At 30.6% G+C, this 12689-nt stretch overlaps 1 protein-coding gene across 4 annotated transcripts in view; it reads right to left on the bottom strand.

The window, feature by feature from the left end:
- LOC118198397 (spermatogenesis-associated protein 20) overlaps positions 1–12689 on the bottom strand; it is a 99907-nt gene that overhangs the window by 54203 nt on the left and 33015 nt on the right. For all 4 annotated transcript variants that reach the window (XM_085817037.1, XM_085817039.1, XM_085817038.1 and 1 more), the window contains exons 6-8: positions 10286–10490; positions 9691–9821; positions 3298–3477 (exon numbers count right to left, since the gene is read on the bottom strand). In XM_085817037.1, coding sequence (XP_085673163.1) covers positions 3298–3477; positions 9691–9821; positions 10286–10490 — 516 coding nt within the window. The remainder of the gene's footprint in view (positions 1–3297; positions 3478–9690; positions 9822–10285; positions 10491–12689) is intronic.

Consider the following 12689-nt stretch of genomic DNA (forward strand, 5'->3'; position numbering starts at 1 on the left):
AATGTTGCGGTTTCCGGAACCTATAAACTGAATGTTTATATTCTGAGAGGCAACGCGGATTTCAGGAGTTGACGGATTTCAGGTCGGTGGCTTTTTGGTATTTGACTGTATTGCTAAATAACAACAAAACTATTATGTCTGCTTTACTGTTTAACTAACGCTCTTTGCTTAACATGAATTTGAAATTTGCAAACAGTTCTACATACATCATTATGAATAATTATAAAATAATAAAGGTTCTCTGATTATCCACTCTGACAAGGATCACCAAGCAAAGTGCTATATCTGCAATGTAGGCAACTCAGAATTTTATGAAAATGCATTTATCTAGTAACCAGCACATAGTGAGCACAATCTGAAATTCGAGAGACATGTTTGTTTCTGCTTGTTGTGATTAACATAGAGTTTCTTTTTTTTTTTTTTTTTTTCTTGTAGTGAATCTTAATAACTCTGTGGAGTTTGCCAGCTAATGAAAAAGAAAGTGTTACAATTTTTTCCCCCAGAAATATGAGGCTCGGTCTTAGTGCATAGGAATGCATATTCCATAAAGTTAATTTGTGCGATTTTCAAATGCTTTTTTTTAAGTTAAAACACATCGATGTGTTTATGGAGAGCAGCATCTAACTGCTCCATGATGGCAAGAATTTGCATTTCTGATTTTTTTAAGTGAAAATAGATCATTGTGCACATGGGCAGAAGACCAGAAAAAAGAAAATTAAATACTTTTTAATGGATGTGTCTTTAATTTAGGTAATCTATTGCCATTTTATGTAACTTTCAGTGTTTCATTATGAATATTTTATTTAATTTTCAGTACCTCATTATGCATGTTTCTTGTATTTTAAAATCATTTTATTGCTGTTTTATATAAACTTCCAGTGCAGTATTATTTTTTAAAATGGCTCCTGTTTTTGAAATATTATGCTGGTGAAAAATTAGTTGCCAATGATTAGTGATTTTGCAGGAGGGTTGGAAGAATAATCAGAGAGCATTATAACGATATTATACAACTTGTCAATATCTGAAAGTGTAATTATCAAGTTTCTAGTTTAGTTTTTTTTAATTATTAGGAAAAAATGTAAAAAAATAGTTTTATTATTTGAAACATTTTATAGAAAAATAATAGTTTAAACCATTTTCATATAATTGTTAACAACAGTAGCAGATTTTGTTTTCTTTACGGAATAAGCATCATAATTAAGGTAAAATAACATGGCAAACAAATATTAATTTAGAATTCAAACAACAAAAATCAAAGTCATATTTGCACATTTTTTCACAGGACTTGTTTCGATGGTTTTATCAAACCACCATGTTCAGCTGCCAAAGCGCAAATGAAATGCAGCTGCCATTTGGCTTTAGCAGCTGAGGATGATGGTTCAGTAAAATCATCAAAACTAGTCCTGTGAAAATGTTCAAATATAACACTGATTTTTGTTGTTTGACTTCTAAAGTAATAAGTGTCATAACTTTGCTCACAGTAATTGCCATGTAGACATATTTTTGCAAATAAAAGTGCTTCCAGAGTATCATCATTCTCCCTAGATCTAAATTTAGGCCTTGATTCAAAATGCTCTCACATCTAGTCTTACTACAAAGATTTGTCACTGTGCCCAACATTATTTTAGCTAGTTCACTACACTATAAAATTCATCAGGACTTTTCAATTTTCCAATTAAACTCCATTAATTATTAATTCATGTACATTTTGTAATTGTAAATTGCAAAACTGTGATAGCAATTCATCTGCTGCAACAATATTTTTGCTTCTGAAAACTAAGCAAAACTCGAAATCTGTTTAAAAAATATATTTACATCATAAAAAATCTAATTGCTAAAGAAGAAAAATTTGTGACATTAGCATGCAAAATTACTCCAGTATTAATTAAACATTTATATAATATATAATCACATCCTTAGCTCTAATAACTTCATCAGTGGCGTAGCAAGGGGGGGGCAAGGGGGTGTATGATGCCCTGGGCACCGCTCTCTTCCAAACAAAAGTTTCATCATATCACTGTGCTTTTTTGGGGGAGGGGGGGGCAAAAAGGTATTTTGCCCCGGGTGCCAGTTATGCTCGCTGCTCCACTGCCTCTAATATATAAATAACATTTCTTTTTGCCTTAATTTGTAAGTTCTTTAACAACTCCATTTAGCTGCAATTCTTATTAATAAATATTTAACATTAAAAAAACTATCATTGTTGTTGTTATTATTTCTCATTTTATTCTAATATCATGCTGCACAGAGTTAAAAGAAAAAACAGAGATGAGTTTTCAAACTTTGATAAAAACTCAAAAATCTTTGATAAAAGTAAATAAAATAAATCACTGAAAACAACATGATTTAATGAAATTTTTTAGAGCAGAACTGTATTAAAAACATCAAATGATGGCAAAATAGAGAAAAAAAAAAAAAGCTTTGCTACAATTCAAAGACAAAATAAATAAATAAATTTATTGTTCTTTACAAAATAAATTTATTGTTCTTTACAAAATAAATTTATTGTTCTTTACAAAATAAACTTGCAGCAACTTACAAATGTTTTTATTGTGGAATATTTTTTTCTTCTTGAAGGACTTTTGTGTCAGCTTTATGCTCATTTCTTGCTGTAATTTTCTGAGAATTACTAATTATGCTCCTTGCTATTGACGAAGTTACTTTATTTTTCTTACATTTAACAGTGGAAGTAGTTGCCACATCTTCACATACTTTAGATCAGGGGTTCTCAATAAAGGATAAAAGTTCAGCTGGTTGGACATTTTCTTCATGAAATAATACAAAGAGAGTCCTCTGTATACATTTCTTGAAAGGTATAAGAACATTTTACTTTATTTCCAGATATAAATAAGATAGTTAATCCTTACAGAACTTCAAGAAGCGTGTGAAACTCACACCATTTAGCAATGCCAGAAATGCAGTAAATTGCTTCAAACTTGCTTTTTGCTCTTTGGCTGACATACATCAGATGACCTGCAGCTGCACTTGATGCTTATAGGATATTAGATCATGTTGTTCTCAGACTGATCTACTCGTACACACATAGCAGTAGTAGTAACCATGAAACTTTTTTTTTATGCTTATCGAAAGAAAAAGATTTTAGATATCTGAAATTGTGCTTGGGGTTTAAAATAACAAAATTTAATTAATAAAAATTATGAGAAATTTCAGGAATTAGAGAAAGTCAGGAGAAAGATGTTGCAAATTTTGTTGGCAGAAGAGTGGCAAAAAGAATCTCCTGCCTGAATCAAGAAAGTTGGCATATATGATTTAGACTGTTAAAATAAATTACATTACCCTGTCTCGCAAATCTCTAGAGACATATTCAAGGATATCTTGGGCAACATCAGCATAAAATGAATCTTTAGTAACTTGATAAGCATCTAAATAAGAAACAGCTAATTGTCCCTGGTCATAAAGCATCTTTTCAAAATGAGGTACATGCCAGAATTGATCAGTTGAGTAACGATGAAAGCCCTTTAAAAGACAAAGAAATCAAATTATTAGTAGATTATACTTAAATTATTTCATTTTCAAAAATAAACATTTTAAAGTATAAAGAAATTAAATTATTACTACTTTATCCATTAATTACTTTATTTTCAAAAACAAACTTTTGAAACACTAGCATACACTGATGTGGCAAAACATTATGGCCTTCCCCACATTTGTCAAAAAACTCGCCTGAATGATGCGAGGGCACATGATTAAGTGGGAATGTTATTTTACTGTTGCTGGCTTACATTTGTGAGTGATGGGAAAAGCAGCAGATCTAAGTGAATTTGATAAAGGGCAGATTGTAATGGCCTAAAGACCTGGAATGAGTATCTTTGAAATTGCACAACCTTCACAAAATGCCATTGTTAGTATTTATGCAAAGTGGGTAAATGATGCATAACCAGCAGTAGACGACAAGGTGTTGGACATCCACATGTTATCAAAGAAAAAGGACGTTGGAGACTGTCCCACTTGGTACAGCAAAATCAGTGCTGGATAGTGACTCAGTAACTCAGCTGAAAACCCAATGCAATGCAGGTCCAATGCAAGTGTTTTGAAACACACAGTTCAGTGGACACTGTTGGATATGGGACTGCACAGCAGACTTTCCACTCATGCATCTCTGTTGACTAAGCATCATTGTCAACTAAGCCTACGGTGGGCCCAGGAACATCGAGACTAGGCCATAGATAAGTGGAAGACAGTTGCCAGGTCAGATGAATCATGATTTCTTATTCATCATGCTGACTGTCAGTATATGCCATCTTCCAGGTGAACGGTTGTTTCTCCCCCCCATACATCGGGTCATACACAGACTGGTGGTGGCGGTAATATGCTTTGGGGGTGTTCTCATGAGTAATTTCTGGACCCTTAGTTGTAGTAGAACAGACCATGAAAGCTGCTGACTATATGGACATAATTGTGGATCAGTTGCACCTTACATGGCATCTATCTTCCCAACCAAAAATAGAATCTTCCAGCAGAACTTCCCCATGCCACAAGGCTCAAATCGTGTTGGAGTGGTTTTGAGGAGCATAAGAATAAATTCCAATTAATGTCCAAGCCAAACTTGACGGATCTTACTCAACAGAGGACATTTGGGATGTCATCAAGGGGCAGCTCAGAGCTCAACCACCACCACGTCGGAACATATCAACTTTGCGTGACCTCTCATAGACATTTAGTACAACCTGTCTACAATCATCTACCAAGAACTTGTAGCATCCATGCCAAGGTGAGTTGTAGCTGTTTTTTAGGCTGAAGTTTGTGCAATGCATCAATTAATAGGTGGTCATACTGTTTTGATTCTTCAGTGTATATACATTTCTACAGAATCTACTAAATGTTTTTACATTACTGATGGAATTTTTAGAAAATCCGTGCCAGAACAGATTCCAATAATCTTTACTTTAATATGAAATAAATAAAAGAGATTAAAAAAAAAATCTTTAAAATAAAACTGCAAGCAATTTTTAGGTAGTGAAGATACTTTTTTTTATGCACAATATATATCACTGCAAAACTAGTATGAGATTTTTAAGGCAGCAAAAGTTATATAATTTTAAATTTCTATATTAATTAAAAAATTAAATTTAACCTTTTTCCGTGGGCTATAGGGCCCAATTTTGAATGTATTATGGCCATTTAGTCACTTATTTTAAATGAAAGGAACAGAAAAACAAATCGACAGGATCTTGCTCTTCCTAATCCATATTAAGGAGTAAATTTTAAATCTCCATAGTTTACTGAAATTTCTTGAGACACATTTAAAGTAGTGAAAGTACGGGACATATATGTCTCAGCCCCGGGAAAGGTTAAAAAATGTGAATTAGAAAAATAAATATTGCAAAAAAATACAGAATGTTTATAATACTAATACATTTTAATTACAAATAAGAGATCTTTAAGAGCATTTACTAGACATTATTCTGTAATATTGTATTTTTATCCTGGAATTGACTAGTACAGTAAAAGTCCAGAAATCCACAAAGCTTGGGACCACAATTTATTATATGCATTAAATTATAATTACATATATAAATTGATTATATTATTAATTGTATTATATGTACACAACATTGAGGTTTGCCGTTTTCGCCTCATGCAAAGATTTCCGGTTTCAGATTCCGGTGTTAGAATCACTGTTGCTGTAAAATTTCAACTGCTTTTCTTTATTTTTCTGTATATCATACACAATCGTGTTGCAATTCCATAAGATCCTGTTATAAACCGAGGAGTAGCACCTGCCTCCATCTTTTGCAGAATTTGCACTTTTTGCATTACCGTGAATGCAACGTGTTTACGTTTTTCAATGTTGCAAGCAGTAAAAGCATGAGTGCGTTTCTTACCTGTCCTTGTATTAAATAGGGCTGAAATTTAAAATATTTTTAATTTATCCACAAAATATCCGGATAAAAAAAAAGGCAGCACTAAACAATCTCGTGAAATAACAAAGCTCAGAAAATACAACACTGTGAATCGTGAACTTAAAAAAAAGAGTTGTGTGAATTGTCTACTTTTTTACCTTGATGCGAGGGTAAAAAACTTTTATCATGATGTCAATAATTTGGTATTTCCATTATGACTCATTATTATTCTAATTATGACGTAATTATTCGGTAAGTATTTTTTGTTCGATATTTCATACTCAATGTTGCAGTTTCCGGAACCTATAAACTGAATGTTTATATTTTGAGAGGCAATGCAGATTTCAGGAGTTGGTGGATTTTCGGTATTTGACTGTATTAACTTTTATGTACAACTATCAAGATGTAAAAAAGATATAAATATTTCATCAAAGAAATTTAGCAAAATTTAATTCAAATCATCTTTACTTTAAATTACAGAAGTTAAAACATCAAATAATTATTATAATATAATTTAAATTGCTAAGCCAACAAATTTGAATTAAACATTTACACAGTTTTAGTAAATATAATTATCAGCTGCCAAATAAAAACTAATCAGTTGACTAATTTAATTGTCAATCACATACACTATAAAACCAATCACCCAGACTGGCACAAGCTTAATTTTCTTTGGTATTATAATCAAGGAATTTCTTTGGTAATCATTTTCTTTGATATGGTAAAAGACCGACTATCTAGAAAACTCAGAAAATGCCAAATTTCAGATGCATGAAAATTCTGGATAGCTCAGCATATAAAAAATGCAGTTTACAGTTGGCAGAAATTTGAAAGAATAGATTACTTTTTATTAAGTCACATATGCAATTTCCAGATATAGCATGTAAAAAACTTAAATTATTTATCAGAAATTTTTAAACTGCACAGCCCTATTCATTTTTATACATAAGTAACACTTTTCTTGATGTTAGTATCCCATAAATCTGAAAATACTCTTCATTAGAAACGTCCCAAATTTCAATAAATTTTTCAAAATGTGATTGAAAAACAGATAAACAGCATTTATATATTTTTTTACAAAAGTCAAACCGACTTACTGAAATTTAATTGGGTTTATATAATCCCATATCATGATCCATTATTGTGAATTGTAGTGGTTTGCAAGAGTTTTCATTTGATTCAAATCATGGTCTTATTTGTAATTTATAACAAGATTTTAAATCTTTTATTTGCTTCCTTTTACGTTTAAAAAAAAAGTTTCTAAAATTCAAAATACTCCATTTAGTCAAACGTTGAATAGTTATGATTTTTGTATTTAGTTGAGTAATTTTAGTAGAATTATAATTAAAATTATTGTATTTCCCCGTGCAATTTAGCATGGGACAAATTTTAAGAAAAAACTATATCAGAAAAAGTAAAAATACAGGAGCATGTGCATTTAACATTGAGTAAATGATTTTCTTGGTAATCTGTATCAAGAATTGTATTGAAATTGAATAAATGTAATTGACCTCTTAGTTAGCTGTAACTGTAATTCCATCCCCTTATTGCTTTGCTGAAATCTTGAGAAGTAGGAATTACTAGAAATATCTCGCAGCCAGTTGAAATCTATAAAAGGCTGGAGAGAGAACGTTTTAGTCAGCTGTTTAGTTTACTGCTGTTGTATTGTTGCAAGTTCAGAGTGAGATTGGTTTAGATTTAGATTTCTCATTAGATACACTTTGTATTGCATTAATTCAATGTTTTTAGTAGTCAAAGTATAACTACCGATTATATTGCATGATACTGTCAACACTTGTACAAATATTTCTGAGGAAAATTCCAACATTCTGATGTATTTATTTTGATAACAACAACAAACTCTTATAACCGCTCCTGCTACTGAAAGCAACTGGTGTTTTGTAACTATTCTAATTGTTACAAAACGATTGTTAAAGTGTAACGATTGAAATCCACGTTTCTAACCACTCAGTTATCTCACTCCGGATTAGGCAGGAGGAGACAGGTTAACTACCAAAGTGGGCAAAATTTTTTTTTTTTTTTTGATAAGAATAAATTTTATTAATCTTTTAGCGGACTTGTGCATTCAATATATTAAGAATCTGTTAGCACGCAACAATATTCATCTTGACAAACAAAATAAAGATTTACCATATTTCCCGAACATCAAAGCGAACTTTCTGAAGGCACCATCTGTCTGAGTGTTACTAGCAACCTCATCAAAAATATATGATGATGGTTTGATAGTCTCCTATAATATATTAAAATTAATTCCTAAATGGGGAAAAGCTCATACCATGAACAAAGTGTTGATACTGCCAGCTGTCAAGGGAGTTTTAGAAATCGTTTTACACCATCCACCCACAACCAGTGTTATGCAAACTTTTGATACCCACCGAATATTCACTTCAGGTTGATGAATCAACCTTGCCAGGTACTAGCAAGGCTTTAGCATATATCCAGCTTGTGAAGGAAGGAAAAATTATTCAAGAGATGCTTTTTGAAAAACATTTGATTGCAGATACTAAAGGTGAATCTATTTTTATACTGTCAAAGATAATTTTAATGAGAAAAATATATTCCTCCAGTGAACAGGTTATTATTACAGCATTGTGCCGCCAATTGAGAGAAGTTACCCCCCTTTGATAATTTTCAAAAGAAAAACAGTTCTGAAAGGAAACTTACCTAAAGTTTTTATTTGCTCCAACAAAAATGGATGAATGTGTGAAGAAACGATGCTGTTTTGGCTGAGAGAAATTTATCGAAAAAGGGAAGATGCTTTTTTTCCAAACTTAAGGACAAACTGGATTCTGAATTCAGTGTGACACCATTTAGTGGATACTGTAAAATCCAAAGCAAAAAAAAACTTAGCACCAATGTCTCAGTGTTACCAGGTGGACTCACAAAACTTTTACTGCCGCAGGATCTCACCATCAATAGAATTTTCAAGCACGAACTACGAAAGCAGTAGAAGGAATGGATGCAAAGTGGACTTCATTCTTTCACGAATTCCGGACGAAAGAGAAAATTAAGAGGCTAACTTATGGGTTGATAAAGCATGACAATCAGTCTGACCTAATATGATCATATCAGTTTTCATTAAATCAGAAACCATTGAAAAAGAAAATGAAAGTGAAGATAGTAATGTTGAAAGAAGTGATTTAGAACAGAATAATGAAACTAACGAGTTGGATTTTGAAGGTTTTGTATATGTAGTTTAATTTAATTATAAAATTCTTTTGATTATCTAACATTCTTTTTCATAATAATTTATGGTGAACAAAGTTTCCTGAACCCATAAAAGCAATATCTATTAGAAACACCATCATTAAAGTTCATTTTCAGCAAGTTCAAGGTAAGATATTTGTTCCTTATTTATTTATATATTGCTGATTATATTTATGTTGTAAATGTTATAAAATTTTATTGTTGATGATAACATCAATATGGCAGGAAATTACTGAATAAATGAATATTAAGTGCCATCATTTCGGAATGCTGTGCTGTATATAGCAGTGTGGCTTATTTCATGAACTTTAATTGTTTTATCATGAGTGTGGACTATACGCCAGGGCGGTTTAGCTACCCAAAATTATGGTACTAGATTTCTCACTCTTTGACTTGCTATTGTCTCTTATCAACATAATTGCATGAAAGCAAAGTTTTCAGACAATTCAAGCAACCCAAACACAAAACTTTTATGTACATAATTATGTATCATTGTATATAGCAAAGTAAAAACTTCAGATTGCAAATTATAATTTAATGTTCAAAATATAATCTTTTCAGAAACAAGAAAACACTCTTAGTTCATAAAATTGAATACCTTAGCAACATGATCATGAATACCTCCTCGTGCCATCATTTTAAGAGTGTGCAAAGCCATTTCCAAAGATTCTTTTCCATCCTTCGATTCAGGATTAGTAGCATATACCCGAAATAGAAAATTAAAAATAACTGAAAATACATTAAATAATTAGAACATGAGAACAAAATATATTACAAATACTACATTTACAACATTTTTTATACAAAAATAATATAAATAAATATTTAAATGCTAAAATTTAAGTTCACATAACAGTCAAATAAAAAGCAACTGTCTTTCAAACAAGCTATTTCGCTGTAAAGCTTATGCAAATAGATTCAGATAAAAACAAAACATAATAAACACACACACACACCAAAAAAAAAAAAAAAAACATTTATTTGCTTAGGGTTCAGGAAAATTGCAAAATAAATTTTAGAGAAAGAAAAGTAAAATAATTCATACACATAGTAAATATATTTTCCATTTTGAATTTTTACATCCATTACAAATGAGAAGGTTATAGCTAATATATTTGTATTCTCATAACATGCAGCTAATATCAAAACATTTCTAGGATATTAATTAACAGACGAAAGAAGTAAAATAGTACCTGGTTGTGGAAATTTTGGAGCACTTCCAAATCCACCATATTCTTTATCATATGTCTGTGAGAGTTCTGAAAAACAACTCTTGATACAATCTAAGCTAGGTGGCATTTTTCCTGATTCAGAGAAGGCTTTAAGGCTCATTGATTGAATAATTATTTCAAGAATTCTACTTCCTTGATCTAAAACTTTTTCTCTGTTTATATGCCACTGTAAAGATAATTCCAGTGGCATAAGTTAATAAATAATAAAAATAAAAATAAATCACAAATAAACCTAAATTTCCTAAGTACATTTATGTCAGTATTTAAGAAATAGAACTGTTGAATTAAAAACATTTCTGAAAGTATTGTGCCATAAATGATGCAATAATTCCTTAATATTTAATAGTAAATTTAATTTTCCAAGACAGTTACAAAACTTTATTAATTTGATAAACATTACATAAAGATTTCACTTTAGAACAAATCTTAATACAAGAAAAATTAATAAATTCATTTGAAATAATGTACTACTATTATCAAAATTTCTAATTTACTAATTTTCTACAGACTGGAAGACACCACAGCTTTCTCTTAATATGAACATTTCCATCTTATGCCCAAATCCACAATAACAAATTAGCGTATGATACGGGACGCTCATGGTTGTTTCTTGTAAAGGCCTCTGTTCCTTGTTTAAAGGCAACTAGCCCTTATGAACTGCACAAAAACATTCCGTTTTTTTTTTTAAATTAACTAAATTGCATTATATTAAAAAATAAAAATTATTATATATGAAAAACATATAAGTGGGAGTCTTCAAAGTTTATCTGAACATATTATGGTCCATAAATTTTAAAATTAGTTAATATAATTCCATACTACTTATGATTCCTATAATACTACTCAAAAATACTGTTTATTATATTTTATACTAATTTTTCATAATTATTTCATTCACTTAAAAATTCTTATCAACAGTTCCAGATTTTCAACATAAATTTAAAAATATGATTATTTACTTAATATCTTTTCCTCAAATAGTTTAAATAGCTTACAATTCATTACTTAATTTTCTCACACATGAAAAATTGGAAAAAATTTATGAACAAGAATTCCACATTTTTGCAAAACAGCACAATCAAATTGCAGAAATTTTAAGCAAAATTGAAATGAAAAGTATAGCATCCGAAGCATATTAAATAATTTTGTTTCATTTTTGAGTTAAATTTACATGGAAACAACAATTTTGGAACTGTCGATTGACAAATTACTACTAGAAAAAGCGGAAGCGCAAATAATTTTTTGTCGCACATAATTGCAAACACAAACTCAGATCGACGACCTTGAATACACTGTAATGTTGAATCTCCTAAGCATTAATTCACTGAAGATTTAAAACACTTTATTTATTTATTTTTTTTTTTTTTTTTTTTTTTTTTTCCTAAAATTTGTAGAGATGGCTGAAGCAAATTCAATATTCCTTTTCACCAGACATTCGAACTTCTGGATTTATTGGGAGATTACTTTCATTCTCTAAACACCCTGCATGATTATTTTTTTGAAGCACTTACAAAACACCACAGCAGAAGGATGATAGATTATTTTTTAAACACTGAAAAAACAAATTTGACAATTCACTTCTTTCACATGCCTTTGAATTTATCACAAAACAATGATTTGAAAAGCTGAATAAATTTTCTATTGAGGTCTCAGGCTCGAGGTAACCATCCTATCGGCTAAAAAAAAATGTAATGAAAACAAGATAAAGACAGAGCAGCGCTGATGCATAATAGCTATATAGGCTAGACCGCAGATCCATATTGAAGAGGAAGAAATCTGACTGCATAGTACGCTAATAATGTTGAGTTCATATTATCTAAGAAACTTGGCAGTTGAAGTAGTTTTAATTCTATTTTAACTTGCAATTGACATTTATGGCCACAGTTCACTTGGCACTCTAGTCGTGCCTATTCAAGAACATTTACAGTTTTTACATTATTACGATAATAGAAAGTGAACACAACGAAACAGTGACCAAGCAGAAGTTCAAGCTGAAAAGTGACGCATTTATCCAATAAGGAGCTTGCCAAGAGGAAGGTTTTGGTTTAGTTTAGAAAAGTTTCAGTTCTCAAGAGTTACATCATCAGTTTTGTGCAGTCCATGCAAGATGGAATGATCTATAAATGACACAGTCCAGAGAAGTTATTAAGATTTTTAGAACAGAGAAGGATAATTAAAGGGTTACTGATAGTTTAAATTATAATTTTGAATAATTTTGATTCACATATTTTTTATCTTACATACATATATATAGTTATAAGATTAAATGTAATAATATCTACCCATTATGTTTACGAATTATATGCTCTTAATATTGCAGCAAGCACGAGGAAAAAGGTATTAAAAATAACTCTTAGAAAAAATA

This window comes from Stegodyphus dumicola, chromosome 5 (assembly GCF_044657685.1).
Source record: "Stegodyphus dumicola isolate Sdum_Otavi_A_Nest chromosome 5, ASM4465768v1".
NCBI classification, from domain to species: domain Eukaryota; kingdom Metazoa; phylum Arthropoda; class Arachnida; order Araneae; family Eresidae; genus Stegodyphus; species Stegodyphus dumicola.